This window comes from Erinaceus europaeus, chromosome 10 (genome assembly GCF_950295315.1).
Source record: "Erinaceus europaeus chromosome 10, mEriEur2.1, whole genome shotgun sequence".
NCBI lineage: Eukaryota > Metazoa > Chordata > Mammalia > Eulipotyphla > Erinaceidae > Erinaceus > Erinaceus europaeus.
Window position 1 is genome coordinate 41,456,957 of NC_080171.1, and position 15,373 is coordinate 41,472,329.

A 15,373-nucleotide genomic window follows, 5' to 3' on the forward strand; every position below is an offset into this window, starting at 1 on the left:
TTTTTAGTTCTCAACTTCTGTCCATGAGAGAGATCATCCCATGTTCATCTTTTTCTTTCTGGTATATCTCATTTAGCATGATTCCTTCAAGCTTCATCCAAGATGAGGCAAAGAAGGTGAATCCATCATTCTTAATAACGAATATTTTTTACTTAAGCTGTGAAATAATCAGTTAACTCTATTTTAAATTTTTTTAAATTTCTCCATAAAATTACATCTAAATTTTAGTGCTTATGTAACATATAATGAGATTATTGTTTTAAGTTTTACTACCAAGTTCATAGTACATAAGTTTAATAATTGCAGTTTTGAAAACAATATGAAGTAGAAGCTAGTACTTATCCTATTCAAGGGCAAGAGGTTTTTATTTTATTTTTTTATTTATAAAAAGGAATCATTAACAAAACCATAGGATAAGAGGGGTACAACTCCACACAGTTCCTACCACCAGAACTCCGTATCCCATCCTCTCCCCTGATAGCTTTCCTATTCTTTAACCCTCTGGGAGTATGGACCCAAGGCCATTGTGGGATGCAGAAGGTGGAGAGTCCTACTTCTGTAATTGCTTCCCCGCTGAACATGGGCGTTGACAGGTTGATCCATACTCCCAGCCTGCCTTTCTCTTTCTTTAGTGATGTGGGGCTCTGGGGAATTGGAGCTCCAGGACACATTGGTGGGGTTATCTGTCCAGGGAAGTCTAGCTGACATCATGCTAGCATCTGGAACCTGGTGGCTGAAAGGAGAGTTAACATACAAAGCCAAACAAGATGTTGACTAATCTTGAACCTAAAGACTGGAGTAGTGCAGATGAAGAGTTGGGGGGGTTCCTCCATTTTGTAGATAGCTAGTAGACATATTTTAGTTATATTCCAAAGGGCCTGTGGCTATACTAGCTTTTTTTTTTTTTTTTTTTTGCTTTTTTACCCTGAGCCTGAAATCTGATATGCAGGTGGATCCAAGTTATTGTCTGGGGAGGTGATGTCATGACTGGAAAAGGACCAGAAAGCTGGATCAGGGATGAACATAACTCCCTAATATGGGAAAGGGGTATAAATATTGTTGACTATAAACCCCATCAATTTGATGTGATCTGGGGCCCATATTCAGCTTAGGAGCCAATATGACCTCTGCATCTCTGTAGATCTGAGCTCACATTCTGTGGTTATAAGTAGGAACATTTCAAACTGCCCCAGTATCAACCCATCTTCCTCTGATGTAGCATAGAGTAATTTGTACATCCTCCCTTTGGAGTATGGAACGTTATCTACCTTGTTGATCCAAGTTGAGGGCAAGGACCTACGGGGGGCCCACAAAGGGGTCTAGTTTGTTGTTCCTGATAGAGATGAACAGTAACAATAGACAGAGGGATATATTTGAGGTCTAGGCACATTATGTCTGTTTGGGAATCTCAGGAGTCCCCAAATAGGGCCCCAGGTGACAGGGTGATCTGATAGTGACTAAAGACTCATCAATAAAGTATGCCAGTCTGGTTAAGAGTTTTATAACCAAAATTCTTCTTTTTTTATTTTTTTAAATTTATTTAAGAAAGGAGACATTATCAGAACCATAGGACAGGAGGGGTACAACTCCACACAGTTTCCACCACCCGATCTCCATATCCCATCCCCTCCCCTGATAGCTTTCCCATTCTCTATCCATCTGGGAGTCTGGAACCAGGGTCGTTGTGGGTTGTAGAAGGTGGAAGGTCTGGCTTCTGTAATTGCTTCCCCCACTGAACATGGCCGTTGACTGGTGGGTCCATACTCCCAGTCTGCCTCTCTCTTTCCCTAGTAGGGTGGGTCTCTGGGGAAGCGGAGCTCCAGGACACATTGGTGGGGTCTTCATTTCAGGGAAGTCTGGTCAGCATAGTGCTAGCATCTGGAACCTGGTGGCTGAAAAGAGAGTTAACATACAAAGCCAAACAAATTGTTTGAACAATTATGGACCTAAAGGCTGGAATAGTGTAGATGAAGTGTTGGGGGGGGGGGTACTCACTGCAGGCTCTTGTGTACTTCTGCTTTCAGGTATATATTTTGCACTAGTTTATGCACTAGTTTATGGTATATATTTTGCACTAGTTTATAGTTATTATACTAATTAGTATTCTCTAATTAGTATAATAATAATTCTCTAATTAGTAATATAATTAGTATTAATACTAATACTAAAGAAAGGTTTCACCCGAATAATGAAGCTGAAGGTTTGTCATTCCACACCTGAAGTCTCTGGACACAGTCTGAAGTGAAGCATGTTGGGGTGGCACTAGTTGCTTTGATTAGGTTGCAGTTGGTGGATGCAATATTATTTGATATGAGAAAAGCATGCAGGAAAATGGGACCCACCCTATGGTCCAGGACTTGGGGGAATATAGGCTCTATAGTGGAAATGTGAGGTTCCTGCTGTCTTAGTGTTTAAGAAGACATCTTATTTGTTATCATCTTATATGGTAATTGGGTTATCATCTTATTTGGTAATTGGGTTAACTATGAAAAGTCCCGTTGTTAGGGTTTGCTGGATAATACCCAGCATCTTGTATATAGATGTGCCACTGGTTGCTTCTGTTCTACCTGGTCTAGGCTTTTGAGAGAGTCAACATATCAAAGACTCAACCTATGTATTAAAAAGACTCAGTCTGTTTTAAAAAAGTTTGAGACATACAATCAAATTTTCCCCTCTCACATTAATTGAATTCTGCTTTATATGACTACACTTTAATAGGAGTGTACATAAACACCATTCCCACCACCAAAAGACTGTGTCCCATTCCACCCTACTACCCCTGCCCCCCCCCCACTGCCCCAGGGGGCTGAATGTCCACCCCCCCCCCACATAGGGTTTTTACTTTGTTGCCCTACTCTGGATTTAGTCAGATCCTGCTTTTAGTTTCCCTTTCTGTTCTTCTTTCTCAACTTCTGTCGATGAGTGGGATCATCCCATACTCATCTTTATCTCACTTAACATAATTCTTTCTAGCTCTGTCCAAGATGTGTCAGATAAGGTGGGTTCATTGTTACTAAGTGTTGCATAGTATTCCATTGTGTATATGTACCACAGCTTTCTTAGCCACTCATCTGTTGTTGGGCACCTGGTTTGCTTCCAGGTTTTAGCTACTATGAATTGTGCTGCTATGAACATAGATGTACACATATCTTTTTGATTTTGTATTATGGAGTCTTTGGGATATATCTCCAGGAGAGGAATTACTGGGTCATATGGAAGGTCCATGTCTAGCCTTGTGAGAGTTCTCCAGACTGCTCTTCACAGAGCCTGTACCAATTTACATTCCCACCAGTAGTGCAGAAGGGTTCCTCTGGATTTCTGTGGTGTCAGTTGTGATATCTCCTCCATCGTTTACAATTCTATTAATTTAAGTCTTCTCTCTTTTTTGTTTGGTGAGTCTGGCTAGGGGTTTGTCAATTTTGTTTAATCTTTCAAAGAACCAACATTTGGCTTCATTGATCTTTTGTATGGTTCTTTTATTTTCGATGTTGTTTATTTCTGCTCTAACTTTAGTGATTTCTGTCCTTCTGGTTGCTTTAGGGTTCCTTTGTTCCTCTTCCTCTAAGTCCTTGAGGTGTGCAGTAAGGTTGTTCATTGGAGCTTCTTCTTGGTGTTTAATATGTGATTGTATGGCTATAAGTTTCCCTCTCAGTACTGCTTTAGGTGTGTCCCAAATATTTTGATAGGTTGTGTCTTCATTTTCATTTTTTTCCAGGAACTTTTGAATTTCTTGCTTGAGTGACCCAGTGGTTCTTAAGGAGTATGTTGTTTAAGTTTCCAAATTCTGTGACTTTTAATAATTTTCTGTTTGTTGTTAAATGTTAGTTTTACTCCACTGTGGTCTGAGAAGATACTTGGCATGATTTCAGTATTCTTGAATTTATTGATGCTCTCTTTGTGGCCTAACATGTGGTCTATCCTTGAGTATTTGTTATGTGGATTTGAAAAGAAGGTGTATTCCAGTTTTTTTGGGTGACGGAGTCTGAAAATGTCTAAGAGGTCTAGTCTGTCAATCTCTTCATTCAATTCTCTTGTATCTTTATTGGTTCTCTGCTTTGTTGATCTAAGTGTGAGAGTGGGGTATTGTAGTCTCCCACTATTATTGTATTACTATTGCTGTATTTTTGAAATTCTTTCAGTAGGTGCTTGATGTATTTAGATGGTCCCTCATTGGGTGCATAGATGTTAATAATTGTTAAGTCTTCTTGGCTGATTGATCTTCTAATCATTATGTAATGTCCTTGCCTATCTTTTATTACTTTATTTAATTTAAAATCTATCGTGTCTGAGATGAGAATGGCTGTTCCTGCCCTTTTTTGTGGTCTGTTAGCCTGTATGATAGTTTTCCATCCTTTCACTTTAAGTCTGTGTTTATCTTGTTGTGACAGATGGGATTCTTGCAAGCAGCATATGGTTGGGTTATGTTTTCTGATCCATCCCCCCAGCCTGTGCCTTTTGATGGATGAGTTTAAGCCATTGACGTTTATTGATATTATGGATTTAATGTAGTGCCATTGTTCAAAAAAAATTTTTGTTTGCTCTGATATATTGCAAGTATTATAGTGATGTTCTTGTTTATAAGAGGTCTTTCAGAACCTCTTTCAGGGCTGGCTTGGTGATGGTTGCCTCCTTTAACTGTTGTTTGTCTAAGAAAGTTTTGATCCCTCCATCTAGTTTGAATGAAAGTCTAGCAGGATATATTATCCTTGGTTGAAACCCTTTTTCATTCAGGGCTCCATAGATATCTTGCCATTCCCTTCTGGCTTTTAGAGTTTGAGTGGAGAAGTCTGTAGATAATCTTATGGGTTTTCCTTTGTATGTGAGTTTTTGTTTCTCTCTTGCAGCCTTTAGGATCCTTTCTTTATCCTTACTTCTTCTAATTGTGACTATGATGTGTCTTGGTGTCTTCAGGTCTGGGTTGATTCTGTTTGGTACTCTCTGGGCCTCTTGAATCTTGATGTCCTTTCTGTTATTCAGGTCTGGGAAGTTTTCTTCTATTATTTCCTCTAGAATGTTTGCTTCCCTTTCCTCTCTTTCTTCCTCTGGCAGGCCAATTATACAAATGTTACTTCTTTTGAGATCATCCCATATGTCTCTGTTGTTGTTTTCAGTGTCTCTCAATTTCTTTTTAAGCTCTTTCACCTCTTTCTTTGTTTTCTTTAACTCATCCTCTGACTAATTCTGTTTTCTGCTTCTGTTAGTCTGCTTTCCCTTGCCTCAGCTTCTTTCTTCATTACAGCTATTTCAGCTTTCAGTTCTCTAATTGCTTTGAGATAATCAGTATTTTCCTTGGGGGGGTCTCAACTGTTGTTTCCCTAATACTGCCATTCCTTTCCTCCAATGTTGTTTTCATTTCTGTGATTAATAAGTTTATTATTGCTTGCATACTTTTCTTATCTATGGTTACTTCTGACTGATTTGTAGTTTCTTCTGGGCTCTTGTCTTCATTAATTGGAGTAGCAGTTTTATTTGTTTTTGATCTACCCATTTTTTTTTGATTTATGTGTTTCTTTTTTTTTTATGCTCTGTTGTTCCTCAGTTGTTGTGTCTTGAGTACAAGTAACACTGTACTAAATACCTTTATGACAATTGCACTCACCAACCTCAGGAATTACAGTAGCAACTGAAGCAAGTATTGAAGCAGTTTGATCGTTACCAGTTAGCCAAACAATTTCTCCAGTCTGTGAATAAATAGTAACCAAATCCCAGTGAAGAAGAAAGAGAAAAAAAAGAAAGGATATCAAGAATAGAAAGTTATGCAAATCAACTATCCAGTGTATATTCTAGGGGTAACAAGAGGGGAAAGGGAACTAGAGCAGAGATACACACATAGAGAGTCCACTCTGAGTCAGATTTCTTCCCCCAAATAATTCACAAATTCAGAAAGGCAAAGAAGAAGGAAGAAGTGTATGACAAGATAAAAAAAAAAAAGGCAAGAGAGAGAATAGGGAAAAGATAAGAAAAAGAGCTGTAATTAAAGAGCAGTGAAAGGAAATACCCAAATGTGTATCAGTGAATTCAAAGAAGCACACTGTTTGGTGGTGTGGGGGCTGGGGGCTGTGACTTTGGAAGCTGTAGGATTAAGGAAGAAAGGATGACAAGAATGAGAAAAAGAAAATAAAAGAGAGAAAAAAAGAAAAAGATAAGAAAAAGAACAGTCATAAAAGGGCAGTGAAAGGAAAGGTTTTTTTTTAATGTATTTTTAATTATTTAATTAGCTATGCGGGGTGAGGTGGGGAGGGGTTGGCTACTTAGAAAGAAAAAAGGCTAGAGGTTTCAGAAGGGTATAGATTTAGAATTAATGATACTCCCTGGTGGGATAGGAATTTGGTAAAGAAAAGGAGCTCCTAGCAGGGAATCCTGCTAGGAGCTGGTCCCCAGGGACTGGTTATTGGGGGGTGGGCGGGAAGGAGGTATGCTTAGAAATTAAAAGGAAGAAAAAAAATTTTTTCCCCCTTTTTTCCTACTCTAATTCTTAACCCAAATTAAGTTATAGTCACCTCCTTGGTGTCATCGCTAGGACCCCTTATTGGCTGGCCTACTAAAGGCAGAAAATCCTACCGTTTCCAGGAGATGTGGTCAGAGCTCAGCCACTAGCAGCTTCTCAGTCCGCCATCTTCCGGGAACCCCCATAACCAAAATTCTTAAGTTCACGTAAACAATGAAATAACTAAACGTCTTTCTCTCTCTGTCTCTCTCACACGCACGTGTGTGTCTGTCTTTCTTTGCCATCCTTCACTACTGCAGGTCAACTTTTTCTACAGAAAAAATGAGACAGAGGGAAGCAAGAAAGACACTAAAGCACTGAAGCATTAAATCTTCCTACAGTGTAATAGGAGCTGGGGCTCATACCTGTGTCATATAGTTGAAACAGCCACTTTCTTGCATGTGAACTATCTTCCCAGTTCCAAAGCTGCTTAAATGAAAGGAAAGTAGATTAGTAATTTTTGTTTATGAGGTAACCTTGGTTTACACACCTATAAATGTTTTAGAACTGCCATTTCTCACCTTTTAAAAAAGTATTACTCTGCTACCACCCCTGTCAGTACCAATGTCTAGTCACCTAAGTCCACTGAACCATAACTCCCCACAACCTCTTAATCCCAACTCTTCTGACCAAGTCCAGTTTTCACTGTACTTTGTTTGCTTTTGTGACTTTGTTTTTTTCCATATGATTGAGACCATTCTATATTTTCAATTCATATGAGTCCCTTTAGTATATCTAGTATTTGTGACAATGCATCCTTTTATGTTTATCTGAAAAGCTCTTTGTGCCTCTTTAAATCTTGCTTTATAATCTGTCAGGATAAAGTATTCTTGAGTGAGGTCTTTTCCATTTAAAACTTTGAGTATAACCTGTAGTCATTTCTAGCCTTTTAGTGTTTTTGTTGAGAAATCAACTGATAGTCTAATGGGATTTGCTTTATGGCTAACTCTCCCTTTCTCTAGCAGCCTTGAGAATTATCTAGCCTCTGACTTTTGCCATTTTAGCTGCCTTTGTTAACTAAGATTTGCAATAATATTTTTCACCTCTCTCCTAGCCTGCTGGATTTGCCAGGGCAGGGAGTTGTGTCCTATCTTTATTTGGGAAAGTTCTCAGATAAAAATTTCTTTAGATATGATTACCCTTTCTTTTTTTTTTCTGTACCCCCATCACACAAATTATATTATTGCTCTTTATGTTGTCTTATAATTCTCTTACCATTATTTATTTTACTGATTTCTTCTCTTTTGCTATCTCCCCTCCACAACCCCCCATGAGTGGAACTGGTAGTTTCAAGTATCTTATCTTGTTCTCCATTTTTATCTTCGATATTTCTCTTCTTGTTAGTATTCTTTTCTCACCCCCCTCTCTCTTTCTCTTTCTCTCTCTCTCTGTGAGTCAGTGTGTGTGCATGCATGCATGTTTTCTTTACTTGGTTACTGTAGTCTTTGTGCCCTGCTCACTGATGATTTTTTTCTATAAATTCCCTCATTGTTTTTATGAATTTACTGTAGCACTCCTCTGTAATTCATGTCAATGCATTGAGCATCACTAGGACTATAGTTTTGAAGTCTTTATTGGGAAGTTTATATAGCTCTACTGATTGAAGATTTTCTTCAGCCTGCTGTCTTGGTCTAACATTGCAGATTATTCACTTTGTTTTCCCATTCTGCTTGATTCTCTGTGCAGACCTTGGTCATTTATCTGTGTAGGGGTTAGTTACAGTAGACTCAGGGCAAAATTGGTAGGGGCATAACTGAATCTGCATGGCAGCTGTGGAGGCAGTGGCCAGAGCTGGATCTGGGTAGAAAGCTGCTACTGCTCCGCCCACAGAGGTGGTACCATGGTGGTTAGCAGTTGTAGAAGCAGTTATAGCTGAAGGGGGCAGAAGCCAGTCAGGCAGATGGATGCAGTGTTGAATGTGACTGGTTTATGTGGAATAGAGTGGGTAGCAATCAGATTTCTACCTTAAAAATTTTTTTTTAATATTTATTTTCTCTTGTTGCCTTTTTAAAATTATTGTTGTAGTTATTATTTTTGTTGTTATTGATGTTGTCGTTGTTGGGATAGGACAGAGAGAAATGGAGAGAGGAGGGGAAGACAGAGAGGGGGAGAAAAAATGACACCTGCAGACCTGCTTCACAGCCTGTGAAGCGACCCCCACTGAAGGTGGGGAGCCTGGGGCTGGAACCCGTATCCTTAAGCTGGTCCTTGGGCTTTGTGCCACCTGCACCTAGCCCACTGCACTACTGCCCGACTCCCCAGATTGCTACCTTTAGTTGAGAGTTTCTCTGTCTTTGCTGCCTGTATTTTTAAATTTGAAATGATTAGAAAAATCACAATGTCCTTAGGGACTATAAATATTATTGTAGTATGATGGTGCTGGGGATTGAACCTGGGATCTAAGGCATTCAAATTCTGTTCTCTTGCATGTAGAGCTATCTCCCCAGACTAGCCCACCACTCAGACTTTCTTAAAAACCAGCCAAACAAACAACCCCAAAACACCTGAAGACTAAAGTAAAATAACAAATAGTAAAAACAACAACTACAAACCTTTGGATTGTTCAGGTACTATGGATGTTATTGAGACAGTGTGTGAAGGTTTCCTTGCTATGATTGCTATGCAGTGATTTTGGCTGCCTTCTTGGCCAGTCAGTTTAGTGGCCTTGTGTCTTTGTTCCCTAATCTGTAAAATTCAGTTGAGATGCAGTTAAGATAGTGAGGTAGAGCATTAAAATAGAGGCTTTGTAAGATTGTTTTTTTTTTCTCTCTGTTGTCCAAGGGTTACACCTCTATGTTTTTTTCTTCTACTCAGTTTATATAAGTGGAATTTGTTGTAGAATTTTTTTAAACATTAATGTGTTTAGCAATAGAAGTTATGAACCTAATTTTTTTTTTATTATTGTTTGAAATTTTAGGTATGCAATTCCCCCGGAGCATGGAAAACGACTTGAAAGACTAGCTCAAGGTAAATTCACTCTCTGTTTCTTGTTTAGGAAGGTTATCGCTTTTTTAGGTTTATTTTTATAGTATGCAATACTACTCTAATAATTTGACTTTTTAAATGTTACTGGCTTTTAAATATTTCTCTGTTTGAACAGTTAGATTTTTTATATCAATAATTTTGCTTGTTGCATAATCTTAAGCATTTTATTATGATTTGACGGTGGTTTACAATATTTTAAGATTACAGGCTTATAGCTTTGCACCTTACCCCAAAGTTCAGTGCCACTTCAGTCCAACCCCATAGTTTTCACAGTCTTATATACAGTTTGATTATATATTTTTTTGGTTGAATAATCTTCATGATAACTTTGGTTGTCTACTTAATAATATTTTATCAAGTGATTGCACCTAATGTTTTGTATAGTTACCATGTTTCTCATTTACATAATATATTAAACATCTTTATGTGAGTAATAGTTTTCTTTTTTAAAAGTTGCATCCCAGGGCCCGGTGGTAGTGTACCATGTTAAGCACACAGTGCAAAGTGCAAAAACTGGCACAAGGATCCCGGTTTGAGCAGTAGTTTCCCACTTGTGGGGGTGTTGCTTCTCAAGTGGTGAAAGAGCTCTGCAGATGCCTTTCTCTCCCCATCTCTGTCTTTCCCTCCTCTCTCATATTCTCTCTGTTCTATCCAACAGCAGCAACAACAATGGAAAAAAGATGGCTAACAGGAGCAGTGGATTTGTAGTGCTGGCACCCAGCCCTAGCGATGACCCTGGGAATAAAAAAAAAAAAAAGAGTTGTTTCCTCCCCTCTACCTGCTCCCTTTTTTTAAATTGTCTCCAGTGATAACACTGGAGCTTCATGCCTGCACTATGTCCACTGCTCCTACAGCCATTTTTTTCTTTTTTTTGGATAGGACAGAGAAAAATTGAGAGGGGAAGATAGAGATTGACATCTGCTTCACTGCTTGTGAAGTGACCCCCCCGCAGGTGGGGAGTTGGGAGCTTGAACAAGGATCCTTGCTTGGGTCTTTGTACTTCGTACTTTGTGTGCTTAATCTGGTGCACCACAGCCTGGCCTCCAAAAGTTGCACCCTTAAAGTAAATTCCATGTAGTACTCATGTTGAATCTCAGAGTGAAGATTATTTATTTATTTATTCCCTTTTATTGCCCTTGTTTTATTATTGTAGTCCTCCAGTGGTGTTAATTCTGCCAGTCTTACGATGATATACAATCAGTTTTTCCAATTACCTGTCTGTATTTATCTTCCTACTTCTTTTTTTATTTTTTAATATACATTTATTTATTTTCCCTTTTGTTGCCCTTGCTTTTTTATTGTTGTAGTTATTATTGTTGTTGTTACTGATGTCATCGTTGTTGGATAGGACATGGAGAAATGGAGAGAGGAGGGGAAGACAGAGAGGGGGAGAGAAAGATAGACACCTGCAGACTTGCTTCACTGCTTGTGAAGCGACCCCGCAGGTGGGGAGCCCAGGGCTCGAAACAAGATCCTTACCACATCCTTATGCTTTGCGCCACGTGCGCTTAACCCGCTGTGCTACCACCCGACTCCCAGAGTGCAGGTTAAAATTTTTAAAAAAATATTTATTTCCTTTTGTTGCCCTTGTTGTTTTATTGTTGTTGTTATTGATGTTGTCATTGTTGGATAGGACAGAGAGAAATAGAGAGAGGAGGGGAAGACAGAGAAGGGGAGAGAAAGATAGACACCTGCAGACTTGCTTCACTGCTTGTGAAGTGACTCTCCTGCAGGTGGGGAGCTGGGGCCTCCAACCTGGATCCTTATGTTGGTCCTTGCGCTTCACGCCACTTAACTGCTGCACTACTGCCTGACTCTCCAGAGTGCAGGTTTCTATAAGATTTGTTGTTGTTGTTGCCATATTATTTCCACTAAAGGGTGATATTAAATCTCCTGACTTGTAGTTTTGTTTGGTCTACTGGGCTGCCATTAAATAAGATAGTGTTTGCACTCACCAGTGATTTGGTGGGTTCCTGTCCTGTTCTAGTCCTGTCTTGTTGCAGTCCCAGGTGGTCTCCTTTGGTATTCCTTGGAGTTTTTTATTTTATTTAAATTTTTTTTTTATGATTTTGTCCATAGGTATAAAATCCGTATAGAATATATCTTCCAGCACCTTTTTTAATGGTTTCACTCAGCCCATTTGTTTCTTGTAAGGGTACCTTCCTCATCTCTATCTTAAAGATACATAGTCGTCACCTAGGAGAAACAGATTTGTTCTTTCAACCTCATTTTTAGTTTTGCTAGTCATCCTTACCAAAAAGAAATATGCTAGTAGTGCTTGTTTTCAAGTAGAGTTCCAGTTGATTAATAAAGATAAGCAATTCAGATATTTCCAGGTTAAAATTGTTGGTAAGTATTGCCTTTTTTTTTTTAAAAAAAAAAGCTCTGAACTGATCTTTGTTTCACTGGTATTATGCTTGTTTTCTAGTGGGAAAGGACTTTTGTTCTGGCATTATGTAGTATGCTTCCAAGTAATAAGGAAATAGGGACTGAGAAACTGTCTTCTTTGACTTTGCAGTTCTGAACAGAAAATGTTCATGACATGAAAAAGTTTCTAAATTAGCATTGGAAGGGAGCAGTTGACAATATCACATTTGTAAGAAGCATTATTGTAATTTGGCAGCCTAATGACTATAAAGCCATAGTATTTTGATAATGTTATATATTATCGTAATAATAGCAATGTAAATGTAATCTTGAACTTTGTTATGTGCAATTTTCATGAATATTAAGGTAGATGAATTCCTGGTTCTGGATAATAGATTAGAGCACAGCTTAGAAAATGATTACCATAATCTTTAAATACACAGAGAGTGAACTTTATACTAAATTTATGTGCTGATCTGTCTTCTTTTCTTTATTTTTTTGGACTAGAGTTCTGCTCAGCTTTGGCTGATGGCGGTGCTAGGGATTATATCTGGGACTTCTGAGCCTCAGGCATGGAAGTCTGTTACATAAATTACTATGATATCTCCCTTGCCCTCCCCTGTCTTCTTTAATTATTCCACTATCTCCTACTTGCCTCACTACTGACGAATTTTAAAAATAGAACCAATATAAACTTTACAGTATGGAGTCACATGGTTAGATTTCTGCTATGCATTGTTAGCACTTTGCAAACTTTCTAAAAGTGTCACTGCAGGAAAACAGAATCCTTTTCTTAATTAGTAAGAAATTACTGAATATTATAAAGGAAGAGTAAGGAACTCAACTCAGTTACATGTCTGTTCCAAATTATTTTGTATTCTCATTTTGATAAATGATACAGGGAAAATACCCTTTTAAGATAGTGGAGAATTCTCATCTGATGACCTGATGCAAGCTAAATTAATTGAATACTGCTAAAAATTAAAATGATAAAATGTGATGAAATGTGATGGAGCATTAGAGGATGTCTAGGTCAAGACAGCATTTGATACATAAATGAAAAGCAGCCTAGGTTATTTTCCATTATCTTGTCTCTACATCATAATTATCACACTTGCCTTTTATGCATGAATGCTTTCATCTTTGGTTTCTATTGAAATCTTGATTGACTATGGCACCTACAAATATTTTATCTGAAAGACATTAGGCTTGCATCTAATAAAGCCAGGAGTTGGAATTTGCCCTTCAGCTGCTTTCTCAGTTACAGTTTTCCCCTCAACAGTATGTAGCCATAAGTGTAATAAAATGTCTTAAGTGAATTACAGCAGTTTTATACTATGTTTGCTTATATTGTTGTTGCATTTCCCCCTTTTTTAGTGTTCTACAATCAAATGTGAAATAAAGAAGGATAGAGTTACAATAAATTGAGAATGACAGCTTCAAAGATTTTCAGTTTTTAGAATGTCTAAATCCTATCTGTTTTAGAAATAAGACAATATATTTGCTATTTTATAACAAAGATTTGGATTACAATATATGGAGAACAACTGAATTCTTTGTGAAAGATGATACTCTATTGACTTCTTATTGTGAACAGAGTGCTAATACTTAAAATAAGCTGAAGGGAGTTCACTTTGCTTAGTTTTTGTTCCTCTCAAAATAGAATATGTGTTTTGTATTTGTACACCTGACTTTGAAAATGTGAGTCACTTGTAATATTGTCCAGAGGGCAGTATGTTTTTTTTTTTTTTTTAAATTTTTTTTTTTTAATTTTATTTATTTTATTTATTCCCTTTTGTTGCCCTTGTTTTTTTATTGTTGTAGTTATTATTGTTGTTGTCATTGTTGGATAGGACAGAGAGAAATGGAGAGAGGAGGGGAAGACAGAGAGGAGGAGAGAAAGATAGACACCTGCAGACCTGCTTCACCGCCTGTGAAGTGACTCCCCTGCAGGTGGGGAGCCGGGGTTCGAACCAGGATCCTTATGCCGGTCCTTGTGCTTTGCGCCACCTGCGCTTAACCCGCTGTGCTACAGCCCGACTCCCCGAGAGGGCAGTATGTTAGAAGCGAATATATTTCTTCTAGATCCTTATATTTAGGTGTTACAAGTTAAATTTTGACTTGTTAAAAAAGCAACAGTTAGAAAAATGAACAGAAAATAAATCTTTTTAAATTTTCTTTTATTAGGACATTAATGATTTACAGTGCACTCTTTAACACATAGACACAACCTCTCATCTCCCCTTGATTGGCATCTAGGAGACACAACAGGATCCCTGTCAGGCATTAAGCCAGCTCCCACCCCCATCCTGCAATTGCTGATACTATGGCCTATTTACATAATTATTGTTTTTCCTGAAAGATCCCCACCCATTGATCTATCTTCTTTCTACTTCCAGACCTGCCCTGCTTGGAGGGTACATTAATATCACCAGTTAAAACCATCGCAACAGTTGCTTAGGAAGTTCTACCTTCCCAGCATGCCTTTTTCCTTTCTCTACCCCCTTTCCTAGCCATTTCTGTTTCTGACTTGCTGCTTCTGGTTTTATCCTATAAAAGCCACTTCTGTTTCTGGTTTCTCTGTCTTCCGTGTCCCAACCTAGAGGAGGGCAGGCGTGCAGGGTGAGGCAACACCTGCAATTGGGGATTTTGGCTTCACGTGGCCTAACTCACTGCACTCAGCCTGACTCTGGGGCTCCCGCATGAATAACAATTTGTATTGCTACCACCACGAGCTTGGTTCCTGGATCATCTCTCTCTCCCGCCCACGACGCTAGCCTGGCAGATCCCCTTGCCATATCATCCTGTCCTTTCTCTCCTTCCCTAGAATCCTTTGCTTTGGTGCAGTACTCTACACCTGGTACAAGTTTCATTCTAATATTTTCTCTTCCTGTTCATTATTCTTAAGTTTCACCAGCAATATAGCAGAGTATTTTTTCCACTATAGCCTCTTCAACCGTTGGTGTTTCTGTCTTTCCTATTGTATTGTTGTTGTGCGCGGGCCGCGGAGAAGAGAGAGAGGGGGGTCTGGAGCGAAGAGGAAATACAAATCTTTATTTGCACTGGCACCTCAGAGTTGGGTGCTAGAGAAGCAGGTTGGGCCACGTGGAGGTAGCCGCCTCACGCAGTAACCTTTCCTACGTCTGAACACCGGGGTGGAGTGCTGGCAAGAGAGCGAGGTGCGGAAGAAGAAAGGCTTTTATAGGAGCAGCTTTCGCGAGAACGGGAAGGGGGAGGAGTAACCATAGCACTCCAGTATAGGATAATAACTCTCGTGAGAATGGGAGGGGGGAGGAGTAACCAAAGCACTCCAAATATCACGGGGATATAGACAATGCCCTGAGGGCACAACATGGCTGAACAGGCACTCCGAGAATGTCCCATGTCCCAACTCTCGCGGGAACTAGCAGTAGCCTGAGGGGACAACATGGCAGATGTGACTGCATCGGCACAATTTCCCAGCATTGTATGATATTCTCACAGGTGTAAAGTGATGTTTATGTATTTTGGTGGTATTATGAAATTTGGTTATTA

General features: G+C 38.9%; 1 protein-coding gene across 1 annotated transcript in view; it reads left to right on the plus strand.

The window, feature by feature from the left end:
• The window catches only part of KDM4C (lysine demethylase 4C), a 397,677-nt gene that overhangs the window by 97,812 nt on the left and 284,492 nt on the right, over nucleotides 1–15,373 (plus strand). The window contains exon 6 of the mRNA XM_060199547.1: nucleotides 9,405–9,454. Within this exon, the coding sequence (XP_060055530.1) occupies nucleotides 9,405–9,454 (50 nt within the window). The remainder of the gene's footprint in view (nucleotides 1–9,404; nucleotides 9,455–15,373) is intronic.